The sequence below is a fragment of the Eptesicus fuscus genome, chromosome 18 (assembly GCF_027574615.1).
Source record: "Eptesicus fuscus isolate TK198812 chromosome 18, DD_ASM_mEF_20220401, whole genome shotgun sequence".
NCBI lineage: Eukaryota > Metazoa > Chordata > Mammalia > Chiroptera > Vespertilionidae > Eptesicus > Eptesicus fuscus.
Window position 1 is genome coordinate 31,453,218 of NC_072490.1, and position 18,712 is coordinate 31,471,929.

Genomic DNA, 18,712 nt, shown 5'->3' on the forward strand with positions numbered 1-18,712 from the left:
ATTATGCCTCATTGCACAGATCTGCTGGCCGGGGGAGACTGCAGTCAGTGGCTGGGGCTGTGGGTCAGAGAAGATGATGCCCGACTATAAGAGAATGGAATTCCCACCACATACCCCTCATGGTGGCAAAAAGGTCCCCTTTTCCATGACCTGGTCCTCCCTACCTTTTCAGCCTCGTCTCTCTCTCTCCCATGTGCTGGAATGTGGTCTTTTCCACCTCCATGTCTACCCATGCTGCTTTCTCTGCCCACAATCCCCCTAAACGGTGCCTGCCTAAGTCTTTCACTTCTGCAAGCTTTAGGTGTCACCTCCTTCAAGAAGCTTCACCCAACTGCCAGGTGGGAGACATCCCTCCTTTGCACCTAGTGCCACAATCACCTGCTACTGTGCATCTCTGGCCACCTACACTGTGCACTCCTTTGGGGCAGGGGAGAAAATTTAATCAACTGTATTTCCAACCACAGTGGTTGGCCTGGGGGAGATGCAGTAAATATCTGTGGGATGTTGAAAGATGTCACCTCTATGTATAACATTCAAAGACATGGGCAGGAGAATTCATTCTGGACTTTCAAAACTGACCAAGTTCTTTCCATAGAAGAATGACTGAGGATAAAGGCAAAGAAGGTACTGGAAGTCATTTGTGACCAAGGACCCTTTACCTATTAGTACCCCAAGTGATAGAAATCATAAATAATATAATGTGTCCATGCATTTTGTGGTTACTGTGACTTTTGGGGACTAGGAATATTCTGACATGCACAGGGTCATGCCAGAGTCTTACCATGTGGCTAAAGCAGAGTCTGCAAGTACATTAAGTACCTGAAGTCCCCAATACAGCTGTCTGTGAAGCAGCACATCCTAGAAAGCAGAGTATAGGCCCTGCCCTGATAAACCTCACAGCAAAGATAATGGCCACGAAGCCAGGGGCATTTCTGATGAGTCAAAGTTGACAGGAAAAGCCACTCAGTGGCTAAGAGTCAAGCAGATATTTATAGCGAGCCAAGTAGAAGCTATACGCCCTGAAAGGACATTATTCCACACACTATTTACAAATATATAGGGAGTATATTCCTTCTTTCCCCCCAAATAGAAATATTCTCCCTCCCCCAACATAATTGCTTTATAAGAAATTTGTGGAAAGTGGAATGGCTGCACCAAGGGTATATCCTTTTTTCCTAAGAGAAAAGGACACTTTTTTATTTTAACACAACAGCAGTTATTGATCTTAAAATTTAAACAATAATTCTTTAACACCATTTAATATCTAGTCAGTGTTCAGATTTCCCCAACTCATGAATATCATTTTATAGTTTGACTTGAATCAGGATTCAAATAAGGACCATGCATATTTGAATGGTTAAACATCTGTTGAATCATAGTTTCCTATAGCTCTTTCTTGCTTGCTGTTTATTTGTTAAACAAATTGGGACACTACAGAATTTATCCCATTACATATATGACCGAAGCAACCTTGTGGAGTCTTTTTTTTTTTTAAGTCTGGTATTTTTTTTTACCAAGGTATAATTTGCACTTATATACTTATATACATAGTTCATGGACACAAACACTAGGGTGGTGAAGACCTGATTTTGGGGTGGGATGGGTAGGGGCTGAATGGAGGGGAGTAAAAGGGGGAAGATGAGAGACATCTGTAATACTGTCAACAATTAAAATAAACAAATAAAATAAAAAAGGTACAATTGGCATACAATAAACTGCACATATTTAAAAGGTATGATTTTGTAAGTTTTGACATATGTATACACCTGTGAAATCACCACCACAACTGAGATAACAAATATATCCAACATCCCCCAAACTTTCCTTGAGCCACTTTGTAGTCCTTCCCTCCTGCCCCAGGTTGCTCCCGGACCCCTCAACTACTAATCTGTTTGCTGTCATTGTGGATTAGTTTGCAATTTCTAGAAATTTATATTAATGAAACTCATATAGTATATACTCTCTTTTGAGCTGGATTCTTCTATTCAGCATAATTGAGATTTATCTGTGTTTTTGATTCATTCTTTTTTATTGCTGAGTACTACTCCGCTGTATGGATACAACACCATCTGTTTTATTTATTCACATGTTGGTGTACGCTTGCATTGTTGCCAGTTTGGGGTTATCATAATTAAAGCTGCTCTGAAAATTTGTGCACAAGTCTTTGCATGAGCATATGCTTTCATTTTTTTGGGGGGGGTAAATAGGTATGGAGCAGCTGAATCTCATGGTAGGTAAATATTTAACTTATAAGAAATTGCCAAGCTGTTTTCCACAGCCGTTGCACCATTTACTTTCCTACCAGTAATATATAAGAGTTCCATACGACTAAGTTTTGGGGGAGTCAGAAGCTATATGTGGATTTTTGACTGTATGTGTGTGTGTGTGTGGGGGGGGGGTGGTCAGTGCCCCTAACCCCTTCGTTGTTCCGTGGTCAACTGCAGAATGTTTGCTTACCCACTGAGGGGTAGCAGAGGTTCTCAAGGGCACATACTACCTCTTCATCTGGCTGTGTAGGTAAATGCTTTCTGGAAGCACCAGGAAGGGTGCCCTGATGGAGACATAGGTTCTATAAAGTATTCGGTGCCTTTAGCATTTATAGGCAATTATGAGATGGGCAGGGGTATGGGGTGGGGGCGGGGGGACTCTGAGAAGGATTCAACTATATGGCCAGGGATATGTCACACGGCTAAGGAGTGTTAACCCTCAAACTATGATGGAAGAAATGTACGCCACCAGCTATGCTGTGAATGAAGAGACCAAGCAGTTTTAATAATGGTGATGATGACGGCAGCCAGCAAAGCCCCGGGAGGCCCAACCCACCAGGACTGGTGTAGGCCCCTGACTGACCTGTTTGGTGCAGGTGGTCTCTGGCAACCTCAAACAAGCGCAGGTGCATGTTGGTGATGGGGTTGAAGGAGCCACAGGCCAGGAGCACCACGGGGATCCGGCTCTTCATCTTGTCAGGCACGTCCGCAGCTGCTGCAGTGGCCACTCTGCCTAATGGGGACAAAAACTCATGTCAGGGAGTTCACGTGAAGATCAGTGTCTCTAAACCACACACAGCACATTACTTCTCACTTATTAGATGAATGAGGAGGCAATAATAACAACAACAATGTTTGTGGAGGGCTCCCCATGGGTCAGGAACTGTGCTAAACACTACATCAAAGTATATCCCTCATCTCACCTAATCCTTTCAACAACCCCCAGTGGTTACTTTTATGGCACAGGAACCTGAGAAGCCACAGGGCCAGGACTGAAACCCAGGAAGACTGACCTCAGAGACCATGTTCTGCTCATAAGTTCCATACCCTCCCTGGCCTCTGATGGGTCTCCCTGGGGTCAAAAGGAGGTATGTAATGTCATCTTTGATAGTCCAAGTAGAACTCAGGTGTAAGAGTAGACCAGCACTTTTTAAAAAACGTATTTTAAAATAATTTCCAACTTACAAGAAAAGTTCCAAAACTTATGCTAAGAATTCCCATATACCCTTTACTAAGATTCCCCAAATATTAACATCTTACCACACTTGCTTTATCATTCATTCTCTCTTTCTACACACACACACACACACACACACACACACACACATCTCCCTACAAATATTTTTTTCTGAAATGATTGAGAGTAAAGTCTAGATAATACCTCTTTATTTCTAAATACTTTAACAGCGGTTGCCAACTGGTGGTTCACGGACCACTGGTGGTCCGTGAGGTGCAAAAGGTTGTCAACCACTGCTTTAGTATATGTTTTCTATGAACAAAGACATTTTCTTATATAACTACAGAGCAATCATTAAGATCAGAAAATGAATATTGTTGCAGGGCTATGATCGATTTTACAGATCTTTTTTCCTTTTACCTATCATTTTTCTAAGCCCAAGCATTTTGAGAGGGCCTAGCTTACCCTCTCGTCTCTGCACTCCTTGGCTTCTAGCACTGGTGAGGTTAGAGGAAAGCAGAAAACAGCCTGGGCTCCAGGGCAGGCTGGCAGACGTGGCTCTCCGACCTCTGAGATGCTGCCTCCTGGAGAGGCAGTGAAGAGCTCCACTGGGGTTAGGCCTTGGTTTGACTCCTAGTTCTACCTCTTACTGGCTGTATGATGTAGGGTAAATCACAGTCCCTCTCTGAGCTTCAGTTTACTAATATTCAAGATGGGGATACTATTACTTACCTTTATTTAGGGGTTGTGAGGATAAATGAACTATATATGTTAAGTATCTGGTACATAGAAGTGTTTAATAGATAATCACTGTGGCTGTGGTGATGATAATGACAATGATAAAACAGATGCTGCTGCATGACAAGGGGGAGGTGAAGGAGAAAGAAAGGAGGTGGCAATGGGCTTGTGGGTGGCAGCTGCCAAATGGCTCCCAGTGATCCTCACCTGTCAGTATTCACCTGTATTCCCCTCACCATGAGTATGGGCTGGACTTGTAACATGCTTTCAATGAACAGAATGCAGCAAATTCTACTTCTGAAAAAAGTTACAAAAGGATGCAGACTTCCCTCTTCTGCTTTTCACTTGCTCACTTGATAAAGTCAGCTGCTCTGTTGTGAGTTGCCTCATGGAGAGACCCATGAGGCAAGCAGCTGAAGGAGACTTCTGATGCCAACAGCAGATAAGGAACTGAATCCTGCCAATAACCATGTGAGTGAATGTGGAAGTGGGTCCTTCCCCAGCTGAGTCTTCAGATGAGACTGTAGCCCTGTGTCTTATAAGAGACTTTGTGTCAGAAGACAGAGTTAAGCCACATCTATATTTCTGACCTATAGAAATGATGAGATCGTAAGTGTGTGTTGTTTTAACCTGCTAAGCTCTGGAGTAACTTGTTATGCAGTAACAGGTAACTAATAGAGTGGCCACCAGGAGGAATGCATTCACTTCCTTTCTCACTCCTCTTGCTATGGTGGCCTCAGCTGTAATTCTGCAATTCCAGGGGTAACACAGACAGTTATGTCACTGGAGCCTGGGACCCTCTTTGTATCTAAAAACATTGTTTTAATCCGGCCCCTACTGTCTGCTTCTCCAGGCTTGCATCCAATCACCGCCTGCCTCTTACTTTATATTCTAGGAACAATGAATTACTTGTGAGTGGTTCCTTTGTGAGCTCCTCATGGCTTCCTGCTTCAAGCTTCTGTTCATGCTATTTCAGTTTCCTCCAACTGAAATAACCCAGCACACCCCAATCTGTTAAGATTCAACTCAGGGGATCGATCACATTATTTATGGCTTTAATCACAATTTCTTGACTGACTGCTAGGTGCCTATTATCAGTTAGGAATGCATTTGGCTGCAAATTTCAGAAGCCTAACCTCAGTGGCTTAAACAAATAGAGGTTATTTATTTCTCACATGATGAAAAATCTAGAAGTTGGCAGCTGCTGGCATTGGATCACTGGCTCTCCAACGCCCTGCAATTCTCTCAGCTTTTCATTCATGATTACAAGATTGCTGCTATAGCTACAGCCGCCATGGATACAATCAAAGCAAGAAGAAGACTAGTGGTGCTACACTAGTTTGGTTGTGCCCCTTAGTCAAGAACACAGGAGCTTTTTCAGAACCTCCCTCCCCCACTATAGATTGCTTCTGTCTCACTGGCCAGAACTAGGTCACATGGCCACTCTATATAGGAGGCTGGAAAAGTATTTAGCTTTGTAACCTCTCCATTGAGAACCAGCAAGGTAAAGGGAGCCGGAATAGGATGTCCACAGTGTCCGCCACAGAGTTGGAGATATAATTGCCAGGGAGCTCTTCTGACACTTAGCTTGGGCTAGCTAATCTCTACCTTTAGCAAATCACACACCACACATCAAGTGCAGAAACCTGCTCTGTGTCCTTCCTCCTCACCAGACAGTAAGCCCTGTAAGAGCAGGGGCCGTGTTTTCTCTACCTCAGAAGCTCAGTCAGCTTCAAGCACAGAGCTGGGCTCCCTGGAGACTGAGAAGGGCACTGGCCAGCTGGAGAGCAGACCTGCACGCTGGTGGTGGGAAGGCCCAATGCACCTCCTAGTGTACAGAAGCTGTTCTGGATGTGTTCTGAGTTACCGCATGAAGATAAAAAAACTCTCAGCTTAGGTGGGCTCCTTTTGAGGCAGCAGAAACACCCCCCACTGCAGGAGAGAAAGGAGTCTGCAAGCTGCTGCTGCTAGCTTCTTCCCAGGGAGGTTGGATGATTTAATGAGATGCTATTTGCAGAGAGTGCTGAACTATTCACAAGAGCAGCCTTGTGGTGAGTGTTATCTGAAGAGGCTGGCTGTTTTTCACAACTACGATGAAGCCTTTCAAAATTCTATTTCATTTTGACAAAATATAATTTCCTAGGGCCATTAAAACATGTAACTGCCCCATTTCAGGTAACCTGGGGTTTGGATCCACTTTTCCAAAAGTTCCTAGAAACTGTATATGAGAACATTTATTTGAATGGTGGCAATGAAGTGTGATGTTGGGAAGAAGAATAAATGGTATTTAGTAAGTGTCTTTCTTTTCTTTCCTTGCTGTGGGCGCACTGAGCCACTCTGCTTGAACAGTGACTTATACTGCCTGGGCAGCACCTCAGGCAGGAGGCGGCAGGGAGCACACAGTCCCAGGCTCAGGAACGAGGTCAGTGCACCTGCGTCATTTGTATGCTCTAACTTGCTTCAACTACACACCCTCCCCAGCCCAAGCCTAGAGAAACACAATGGTAGGGTTGAAATGGACTCACTCCAGCGGTCCACCAGGAGAATAAACGAGGCTCCGATTTGAGTGCAAGTCTCATCAGACACAAGGCCAGAAGCATCCTATAAAAGTGACTTGTCTGCCCTATCATGTAATAATACCTCGGAACACGAAGCAAGCGTGGGGGACTTGCTATTGGGAAAGGCTTCTCATCAATGAGCATTTAATGGAGGTCCACACATGAGCAATAACTGCTGTGGAAGGATTTAACAAGTTGAGAAGGCAGCATACAGCCTTCTTGGAATTCATCATTAAGTAGGAGACAAGGCAAACAGATTCTACTTCTGGCACCAGTCCCCTCTCTGGTGTACTGCTTCCCCCTCTACAGTCACCCAGACAGCATTTCATCTCGCTCGTCAAATACGACGTGTGGCTTCCTTTCTCCTTGCTTCTGCAAGTGCTGTTCCGAGCACCTGAACCGCCCTCCTCACTCCTGCCATCAAGGTTTCTCCTTGGAGTCCTTACCCAATGCCCCTCTACCCCATCCCACGCCCGTACCTCGCATTGTGCTAATGTATTTGTTACACATTTGATCACTTCCTTCCTTCATCAATCACCGAACCATCATTGCTTTGTTTCCATGTCACTCTTCACCAAGTAGATGAATTCCTACTGGGTGGTTTCTTATTCATCTAGATCCCCTCAACTCCTGAACTGTGCAAAGCACACGGAGGAGGAGGGAGGGCGCTCAGAAATGTGTGGAATGAATGAGAGAATGACTGACTATCCCCAACCATGCATAGTCCCTTTCAGATGACCACCTTCTCTTTCTGGTTTTGTCACAATCACTAGACAGGGTCTTCCTGAGATATAATCTGACCTTTCTGGCTTCCTAGAGGAACTTAAGATCATACTCCAAGACCCCACTCCACCAGACCAGACTGAAATCAAATTAAGCATTCCTGCCCTGTTGTGCCATCTTCAATGCCAGGATGCCACCAACAGGAACATACCAGTCTCCTGCACATGGACACCAAGGTCATCCCTCTATTCTGGACAACTGGAGTGTTGCAACAGGCTGCCACTCTGCCAGGCAAGGGGACTTTGCAGCTGTGATTAGAGTAAGGGTCTTGAAATGGGAGGTAATCCTGGATTAGCAAGGTGGCCCAATTTTATCAAGAGGGATGATGAGGGAGAGTCCGATAAAGACATAAGGACCAGAAAGGAGAGAAGATGCTGTGCAGTGCACTCAGCCTCTAGTTACTGGAACCGGCAAGGAAATGGTTTCTCCCCTAGAGCCTCAGCAGGAACCCGGCCTTACGGACACCTTCAGTGCAGACCTCTGAAAGAACAGAACTGTAAAACTGTGTTGTTTTAAGCCAACAATTTGTGGCAATTCGTTACAGCAGCCACAGGAAAGTAACACCCTCACCTACTTAAGGGCTGGTTCTCTGAAGTGGCCTTTGCACCCGGGCAGGAAAGGCTCAGGAGTTGAGCTGATATTAAAGGATATTAAAGGGTATGTTGGACACAGGTACCAGCACTGCAAACGTCCAGAAAAACACTACCTAAGGTGGGTCATGAATTAAAAAAGCATGTCAATGTGGTCGTGTGTCGGTGTGAGCTCATGTGTGGGTGGCCCGAGATGAGGCTGCAGAGGGTGTAAGGATCATGCAGGCCCCCAGGGGTGCTGTGCAGGATTTTACCCTATGGACAATGAGAAGCCTCTGAAGGATTTTAATCAGGGATGTGACTTACTCATATTTCTGTTTCTGAAGGAGCTCTCAAGTGCTCCCAGGAGGGTGCATCAGGAGGCTCCAGGATGGCTAGTCCCGGCACCCCTCACCAGGTGAAGGTCCCCGGCTTCCCAGAGAATGGCCTTCCCTGCTGCCCACATTTCACCTCAATCACCAGGTAATGCGATGCCGGCGGATGCCCCACATGCACTAAATTCTAACTAAGCATGTACCCCTCGGCCCATTTGTCACAGGCCGTCGCAGAGCCACAGCGAGGAAAGGCGAGCGGGAAGGTTAAGTGCCCGTCGCTGCTGATGTAATGTGCTAATGCTCATCGCCTGGGAGGCAGTCAATTTACCTTTCCTTGCCGTGAGTGCCTCTAACAGGACCCAGCCCGCGAGAGTGGCTGCAAACATCCTTGTTTATTATAGACATAAAGCAGATGGCTTCCGGCAGAATGGAAATGGATTCTATAAACATCTTTCATTACACAGACCTCTTGACCGGACTCATCTTAAAGAAAACAAGAGACATGGTAGGTACAGGGTTGGGCAAAAGCAGGTTTACAGTTGTGAATACGCAAAAACACAGTTTATTCATGTATTATTGTTTATTAATTACAGTAATACTTTCCATACAAACAATGGTAAACCTGCTTTCGCCCATCCTGTATTTGTGGGGTCGGCGAACACATTTCTCAGGACCCAGTAAAACCATTTCCATCTGTGGGAGTGTGTCAACTTCTCCAGGGCAATCAACCTCCACATGAACTCCGGGCGCTTTTTCTTTTCAACTTTGTTGGATGCACCCGCTGTTGCTATGGGCACACAGTGCTGCTAAGAACAAAAGCAAAGCGGGCCTTCTTTGTCAGTGTGAGGATCCTCTGCCAGCCAACCCTTGGAGGAAACAAACATGCCAATTAAGCCCTCGTCCCAATTATGAGACTCCCAGGAAAGCAGGCAGCCTGGCTCTTTCGTTTTGAGAACTTTCAAAAGATTTGAAGGAGCTCAGGAATGGAACGAGGTCTCTTGCAACCCTACTACCCTCAGGAGCTGGGACTAATTTCGATAGGAAGGTGGAACTGAGTGACAGTTACCTGGTTTACTGAGTGACAGGCTGGGCACTGTGCTAAAAACTACACACATCAACGCTGATGCTTTCAACACACCTGGAGGGGAAGGGTTTGTGCTTGCGTTCTGGTGAAGAGTCCCAGTCTCAGTGAGCCACATGGGAAACGGAGATAAATGCCCCGCATCCTAGGTCTATCATGGGGGATCGGAATTGACCCATGTACCTGGCCCATAAGAGGTTCTCCAGAAATATTAGCTCCTTTATCTTTCCTTTCATTATGTTTAAAGCAGAATTCACCATTTCCACATCTGCTGCTATATGCTGTTCACTTTGTTCAAAATAGGCCCCACAATTTTTATATTCACCCGCAATCAAAACATAGCAGCTCTGGAGGAGGAAAAATGGCTGCGGAATAGACAGACGTGTCCCGAGCCTTGTCCCAGAGCAGAAAGAAAGAACAGCTGAGGGTCGCACGGGGAGTGTTTGTTGGAGAGTTAAGGGACAGCTATACTCCAGGAGAAGGTGGGGGACTGCTGGACGGGGTTCCCCTGACCGGGCAGCCCCCACTGCCGCTGGGTTCCCTCCCAGAGCCACCGGCTCGGATGCGGAGACCGCGCCATCTTGAAGGGGAAAGTGGATGTTATCGGAAGCCTGAAAATCTACAACTGCGACACCCACCGAACAGCTGCGAACCCCAGAACACCGGTCCCCAATTGGCGCAAACACGCGGATTCAGAGGAGCTCTACACTCCACCACGGAAAGGTCAGATTTCGCCCGGGATAAGGAGAGAGAGAACTACATAACCAGACACCCGGAGAAGAGAGACCACGGGGAGACAAAGAAACAGCCCGCATATGAAAGAAAAGCAGGCATCACCAGAAAAGGAAGTAAACGAAATGGAGGCAAGCAACCTGTCAGAGAAAGAATTCAGAGAAATGGTCATAAGGTGGCTGAAAAGAATGGAAGACAAATTCGACAATATGAGTAAGAACCAAGAGGAAATGAAGAAGAACCAAGAAGAAATGAAAACCTAGCAGCCCTTAGGAAGCTGTCAGCAACCCCCCACTTGTTAGGCAGCTCATTCAGACCAGCTGGGCCTGGGAGGTGGACCACAGTGGGGTGCTCCCGAGGAAGGCCATCCCCATGGCCCTGCTGCAGTCGTCCGTCTAGCTCCAACCAAAGTAACTCAGCTCTAAGCATCCCTGAGACTGCGTTAAGAGTCAATACTGAGGAACAGAGGAATGAGTAGTTTAAGCCATGCTGGTAGAAATAACGTCTTCTGATAATGAAGAATGAAGATGCCCCACGTCACAGCTGACTTGCTAGCTTGGAACAAAGAAGGTCTAGAAGAGCAGGGAGAAGGTGAGAATTGTCTGAGATCTGCTGTTAGGAGTGCAAACTAGCAGATAATTAAAATAAAAAAACTATCAGCCACTCTGCTAGTGCCTTAGAGGGACGGGGGCAAGTAAAACCTAGTGCCTGTCCTTAGGATTATAATTTAGCAGGAAGAACAACTATTTAGGAACTGTAGGACAGAGGCAGCTGGTCACTTCCCAGTATCCACTTCCCCTTCCTTTTTAGTTACAGAACCCCTGTCTTTAGCTGGCACATTGCTATATTCCCCATCTCTGCACGAGGGTGAGGCCCTGTGCCTAAGGTTTGACCAGTAATCTATGAACAGAAGTGTTGGGTGACACTTCCAGGAACTCTTCAAAAGAAAAAGGCATGACTTTCTCCTCTTCTCACTCCTGCTTTCTGGAATGTGGTGGCTGGACTACGGCAGCTCTCTTGCATCCTGAGGACTAACTGCAGGTTTGACAGAGAATAAGCCAAGAGAAAGCCAGGACCCTGAGGAACCTGACGCTGCCATACCAGGCCCAGACTGCCTACCTCTGGGTTTCCTTGACCTGAGAGAGAAATAATCTAAGCCACCATGATTTTCTGTTTTTCTGTTATAGCAGCTAAGCCTACTTTTAACTGATATACTGACACCTAATGCATGTTCACTGAATTAGTATGTAAAGAAATAAAAAAGTGTGTAGACTTTTAGAAGTTTCTCTTGCCCCAGTTAGAAGTATTTTATATGCAGAAACTCAAATGGATATTGTTTGAAAGGGAAATACACCTAAGGAAAAAAAAATCTACCATAACTTAATTTTTTTATATGAATTTTTCATGGGAGGAAAAAGCCTTACTCAGGACTCTGGGAAGCTGAAATGTGAAGCAGCAAATCTGCTTTTCTGTAGATCACAAAAGCCAGACTCTGTCCTATATCCTTGCCCAAAAAAACAGATTCATTATGGCGCACTGTCGCACTCTGCTTCGAGTGGGCATTTGCCATATGGCTTGGCAGTTTAATGGTTTTCTGATACTTGACAAAAATAAAGCACAATCATTTTGCAAGGAGTTTGAGTTCCTAGATGGGTCTTTTCCAAATAACAGCTGTGCCTCAAAATTGAGTTACTCAATTTGCAATTTGTGGACACAATACTCAAACATTTACAAGTGAGCAAAACCACAAATCACTTGGGCTATTTCCAGCCTTCAGAGTTTATGAAGTTTTTAGCAATGTTATGAGTGTGCAGCTGTCAACAAGCTCAAGCCATTGTCTCTGAACCACCAGACCTGGCAGGCAGCAGTGATGTCCTACTTAGCAGCAGGCCACGTGGAGCCAACCACAAACCCTCCGGAGAAAAAGAATGTGAGGGAGAGAAACAAACTTCACTGCAAAGCCCACAGTCTAAATTCCACTCCCTACCACATTTGTGTAGGTGACACCTAACTCGACAGCTCTAGTCCTGACCTTGCTTATGGGCCCCTACAAGTCCACGGATGGCTACCTGGCACGAGCTTAATCATAAGCCAGATAGACGTGGATTCAAAGCCAACTAGCACTTCCTCAGTGATCTTGACTGAATATAGCAGCCAGGAGAAGCCAGGTGAGGTGCATTAACAAACAACCCCCCCTCTCCCCCAAATATCAGTAGCTTAAACCAATAAAGGTTTATTTAATGTTCTTGTTAGACACATATTCTGATCGCAGCTCTGCTCTGTGTTACCTTTGTCCCTTAATCCAGAACTCAAGCCGATGGTGCAGTAACTACTTATGGTGACTAACTACAGTCAGTCACTGTAGCAGTGAAAACGAGGGATCTGGAAGGTCCCTCACCAGGAGTATCAGCTTGGCCTTAAATTAGCACATGTTACTTCCAACAACCCCACCCAACCTCAGTGAGTTAGAAAAGACAATTATACTCTGGGTCCCAAAGGTGGAGAGCCAGAAATATTAGATGAATAGCCCCGAGCCCACTACAGTGAATTAATCAACCACTCTGAGCCTCAGGGACCCACATGGAAAATGAAGATACATTAAGTCTTCACGTAACGCTGTCGATAGGTTTTGCAACTGTAAACTAAACTCTGCATAACGAAACCAATTGTACCATAGTCTAAATGATATAAATAAGAGTTAAGTCCCTATGGCATCTCATCAACATTACGAGATGATGTTTTTCAAAGACCTGCTATAATGACACATTCCTCCTGAGACTGTCATGAGGGTATTGAAGATGACCCACTTAGAATAGCAGCTGACCCATAGGAGGTTCTCCAAAAATATTAGCTCCTTTCCTTTCCTTGTGTTCAACACAGAATTCACCATCTCCCACACTTGCTTCCTGCTGCCCATATCCTTTTTCTGATAAAAATTCCACTTTTTCTAGTCACCCGTCATCAAAACCTGCCAGTTATCTATGACATATTTTCATCCTTCATCATATTCCCCCAAATACAGTTAGCCTCCAAGTATGAACTATATTCCCTACTGAAGGCCTTCACATTCTGCCACTAGTGAGACCCACCCCACTATAGCATTTCATCACCTTCTCATAGAAATTAGGGTGTTTAATATTGTGAGAGAAAGGAGCTCTGGTTATCTTGGTGCCTCTCCACACCAAAGGCAAAGCAGTGAAGGGTCATGGAATTATCAGAAGGCTACCAGGCCATTCCAGAGACTAAAGGAAGAGCTGAACATGAGAGACCTCAGGGCGGACAAGGGACAGGGCAAGTGCCCTGGGCTCAGCCTGGACAGGGTGCCATGGTACAGACATGGTCCCCAGTGTCCAATGCTGTTCCCAGAGAAGGGAAATGGATGTGGGCTGGACAGCTCCCCTCCCTACCCCTAGAGATGGCTTCCACAATGATAAGGTGAGAGAAACTCTGGAGTCACCTCCCCCCACTGATCTGGCCCCAATCTGCTAAACTAGATTAGCCAATTCAAAAGTCTGGATTCAGTCACTCAAACTAATGTGATAAACTATTGAGTGTTTACCATCCGCCAAGCACTGTATAAAATCTGGGCCTTTGTGCCAGCCCAAGGACAAAGTTCTCAGTAATTTGTTCTCCACTGGCACTGATTTGCTAGGCCACGTCCTTCATCTGGCATCAGGGAGGTTTTGGCCTCATTCTACCACTCCTAATGATCTCCTGACCACCTTCTCTTCCCTACACGTGCTCCATATCCTCACCAAGCGCAGGCCATCTGCCATTCTGACGTGTCCTCTCCGTCTTCCTGCTCCTTGGGCCTCTGTGTATGCCATTTCCTGGAGCTAGAATGGTCTCTTCCAGGACCACCCTCCATGGAGCTTCCCCTGGTGGCCCACCTGGAAGTCAGTGCTCCCTTCTCGAACCTCTTAGAAGTGACACTGTCTATATTGTTGCACCCCCACACCGAGGGCAGGGATCCCCATGGGATCCAATGCAGAGTGGAAGGTGAATAAGGAACAATCACCATATTCACTGGGGAACAAGGCAAAAGTGAAAATAAAATAAGAGCCAGAGAGTACCAGCCACTTCCCAGCATGGTCTTGGCTGAGCCACTGGGGAGGAAATATCCCCCAAATCACAATGGCAGAGCCCCAGGTTTATCTACCATTCCATCCCCTTCTTGCTTCCAACACTTCCTGGTCTTCCCAGTTTGCTTACCCCACCTAAGTTTCCATCTCCCAATCTGGGGTGTCAGCTCCCTTTTGGACTAGGATTTTGCTCTTGCACCATGAATTGTGTCTGCTGCCCTGGCTGGACTTCATCCTGGGATCCTGATTTCTGATTCTCACCTCCGAGGCACCTTTTGACTCTTATGTCCTCTCCCTGTTTCTACCCAAGCCTTATCCAGAGCCCATGCCCAGGACCCCACTCCAGTTCTGCAGTGGGCAATGAGGCACATTTAGTAGTGGGGAGGCAGTCCCACACCCTCGCCAGCTCCATGAACTTTCCTGTATGGCAGCAAAATGCAGAACAGTTCATAATGATAACAGGGGATGGCACAATGACCCATCTAGTACCCAAATCACAAAACTGGCAGCCATCTGGGCTCTCCCCGCTCCCTGGCCTTGACAACCTGTCAGCTCCACCTCTGCAATATCTTTATTATCCACCTCTCGCTCCCTCTCAAACTCCACAGTCACTGCCTTGAACTGGGGCTCATTATTTCTCAATTGGGCCTGAGTGCACTCTTAACCTGTCTCCTATCTCACCTCCTCTGATCCATCCGCTGCTCAGCTGCTCAAGGGGATCTTTAACATGCACATCTGATTCCTGCTTAGTCCCCTGCCACCCAATCACGTTCTGGATAATGCTGAAACTCACCGCGGCATCCGTGGCCCCTTATAATCTGGTCCTGACCTGTTTCACAAGCCTCATCACTTACTTTCCAACCTCCTCCCTATGTCTGCCCCATCAAATTGCTTTCCATTCTATTCTAATCTCCTTGGACTGCATTTTAGGACCAGCCCTAAAATCAAATAAAAAATCCTAACAAAGAAGGCAAGTTTGTTTAGCTTGCCTGTTCATTCTTCACTAAAAAAGAAAATGCGCTGCCACTGCCATCAAGCTCCTCAAGACAACAGGGGGATGATCCCAAAATAACTGGAAAGGTGGGAAGCTGGCCAGGCTCTCCGTGAAGGCAGAATAGACCAGTGGAGGCCCAGGGAACCACAGCAGGGAAGAGGCAGGCAAGAGCTTTGCTGCTCAAGGAGAGGTGTTCGCTTGAGAATTTCACTGGGCACAACATAATCAAGTCTGGAGAAAACCTTTCCCGCTTCATGTAATATAATTTTCTCCAGAAATTATAAGCCAAGCAGCCAATCTTCCCTTCTTTAAGGAGCTATAAGAAGACTACCATGGTCATGAGCAGATAACTGCAAATCTGGGCAGTGATCTATGAATTCAGAGCAGACCTGAGCCAGGTTTGGGGCAGTGATTAATTAAAATTTTTAACCAAGTTCATCCAACATATATTTCATGGTGTGTATAATTGCTATTGTGTTGGCCAGAAATTAGACCCAAATCGTGGGCAGTTCATAGAAACAACTGCAGTCCCTATGATTCTTAAAGAGACAAAACTTATTTTGTTTCTCTCCTCAGCTACTGCTTTAGAATCCACTAGTAGGACTGGCTGACTATTCCCACCCAAAGTCATGCATAGGCTAACATTTCTCATGTGTGGAGGATACATGTACTCAAACAGTGGAGGGCAAGGGGACACTTCTGGCCTTGAACTGAGGTTGCCTGTGCTTGCACTTGGGGCACTTCTGTAATGGAAAAAAGCTTGGCATTTACAAGCTCTATGACCTTGAATAAGCCCTCTCGTCCTCTATAAAGTGAGGATAACCCAATACTCATTCATGGGGGTGCCATGAAGATAAACTAAAGATACACATTAGGACTATACCTCCTCCTTAGGGTTAAGAGGAAGAGGAAGCTTTTCATCAGAGTCAGGAAATAGGATTCATGTGTGCCAACCCTGTATAAAGATACCACTGTCCCTGACAGAGTCTACCGTTCCTGAAAGAGCAGGTCAAATGAAGCCACTATTGGTCTGAGGGCATCCAGCCCTGCACAGTACAGATGAGGGATATAATGGAGCCAGTGTTCCAGCTCACTTGGGCCTGGGCTGGGGCAGTCCAGGAAGCCCAACATATCTACGAGCAGATCATACACAACACTCCAGCTGACCTGCACCATGCTCCCTCCCACAAAGTCAGGACTTGTTGACTTTCTTTACTATGCATGAGTTTAAAAACCAGCAAAGAGGTTAATTTGCTTCTATGATTTCTGTAGAACTAATGTATTTACCTGTACACTTTGGCTGATGGCTCTTTTTACAGGTCATTAAAATTATTTTTTAATCCTCACCTAAAGATATGTTTTTATTGATTTGAGAGAGAGAGAGAGAGAGAGAGAGAGAGAGAGAGAGAGAGAGAGAGAGAGAGGAGAAAAGTTGGGGTGTGTGTGTGGGGAGAAACACCAATCAGTTGCCTCCTGTACTCGCCCTGACTAGGGATCAACCCTGCACATAACTATGGCCTGTGCCTTGACCCTGAATCAAACCCGCCACTTTTTTGGTGTAGGGGATGATGCTCTAACCAAGCCCTAACACATCAGCACACTCATCTCCAGTGAGTCCAGTATGCAAAGTAGGTACTTTCTGCATAACATGGTCTCTCAAGTCCAGGCATCTATTTTGTCTGGGTTGCAGCTGAAGAGAGACTGCCTGTGATTGAGGAAATCCCACTGTGTGGGATCTGGGGAGGCTTGGTGTGTTGAACCCTAATGTGGAACTGGACTGGGAGTTTTGCAGGGGCTATTTTGAACAAACACGATTTTCGATTGGGCTCAGAACCTAACCTCAGGGGAAGCTGCCTTTGGAGCCTCTTACAGACTCCTCTCAACTGCATTCACTGTCCCCCCGGGCACCACAGGGACCTTTTGAGGGCAGCTCTGTGATTGGTGGGATTGTCTTCACACCCTATGCCCCCAGGAGACATCCTCCTTGCTCCGGCTCACCACAGGCAAGGACAGCTGTGCCTCTCCTGCTTCCGTGCTGACTGCTTGCCTATCTGAGCCTTTCGCCCAACACAACCTGGTGACTCAAGGAAGCCCTAACACATCAGTACAGTCATCTCCATGCCTTTGGCTCCTGATGGTTCCTTTGCTTAGAATGCCCTTTCTATCCATTTCTACCTATTAAACTTTGTTCCTCTGGCACTCAGAACATATTAGGCCAACAAAAAAAGGTCTTAACAGCAAAAACAAATGACTTGATTAAAAAACAGACAAAGGACTTGAATAGACATTTCTCCAAAGAAGATATGCAAATGGCCTAAGTACATGAAAAGAGGCTCAACATCACTAATCATTAGAGAAACGCAAATCAAAATGACCATGATATGCCACTTCACACCTATTAGGATGGCTACTATAAAAAATACAGAAAACAACAAGTGCTGGAGAAACTGGAGCCCTTGTGCACTGTCGGTAGGAATGTAAAATGGTACAGCAATATGGAAAACAGTATGGCAGTTCCTTAAAAAATTAAAAATATAATTATCATATGACCTAGCAATGCTTTTGGGTATAAACCTAAAAGTATTGAAGGCAGGTCTTAAAGAGATATTTGTAAACCCACATTCATATAGCATTATTCACAATAGCTAAAATGTAGAAGCATCCTAAGTGTCCATTAATGGATGAATAGATAAGCAAAATGTGGTATATACATACAACCCTCAAAAGGAAGGATATTCTGATATATACTACAACATGGATGAACCTTGAGGACAATATGCTAAGTGAAATAAGATAGCCAGAAAAAGGCAAATACTATATGATTCCACCTATATAAGGTACCTAAAACAATCAAATTCAAAGAGACAGAAAGTTGAATGGTATTGCCAGGGGCTGGAAGGAGGAAGGAATGGAGAGTGTTTGTATAGTAGGTATAATTTCGGTGTTCAAGATGAAAGAGTTTTGGAGATGGTTGTGTAACAATGTGAATGTACTTAACATTACTGACCTGTATACTAAAAAATGGTTGAGAGAGTAAATTTTATGTTATATGTATTTTACCACAATTAAAGTCTATATATTCAAAAGCCTAAGCAACCATTCAACTGGGAGCTATGACATGCACTCACCACAAGGGGGCAGATGTTCAATGCACAGGCATGGAAACATGAAACAGACTGAGATGAATATCAGAGGGAGGGGGAAAGGGGGGAGGGCGGGAAGAGATTAACCAAAGATCTTATATGCATACTAGAGGCCTGTTGCACAGACTTGTGCACTGGTGGGGTCCCTTGGCCTGCAGGGATCGGGCTGAAACCGGCAATCCAACATCTCCCAAGGGGTCCCGGATTGTGACAGGGCACAGGCCAGGCTGGCGGACCCCACCGGTACACGAAT

At 45.7% G+C, this 18,712-nt stretch overlaps 1 protein-coding gene across 2 annotated transcripts in view; it reads right to left on the bottom strand.

The window, feature by feature from the left end:
- Positions 1–18,712, bottom strand: part of NMNAT3 (nicotinamide nucleotide adenylyltransferase 3) — an 82,681-nt gene that overhangs the window by 35,700 nt on the left and 28,269 nt on the right. For both annotated transcript variants that reach the window (XM_008152614.3, XM_054729623.1), the window contains exon 2: positions 2,851–3,000. In XM_008152614.3, the coding sequence (XP_008150836.2) occupies positions 2,851–2,959 (109 nt within the window). In that variant the 5' untranslated portion in view covers positions 2,960–3,000. The remainder of the gene's footprint in view (positions 1–2,850; positions 3,001–18,712) is intronic.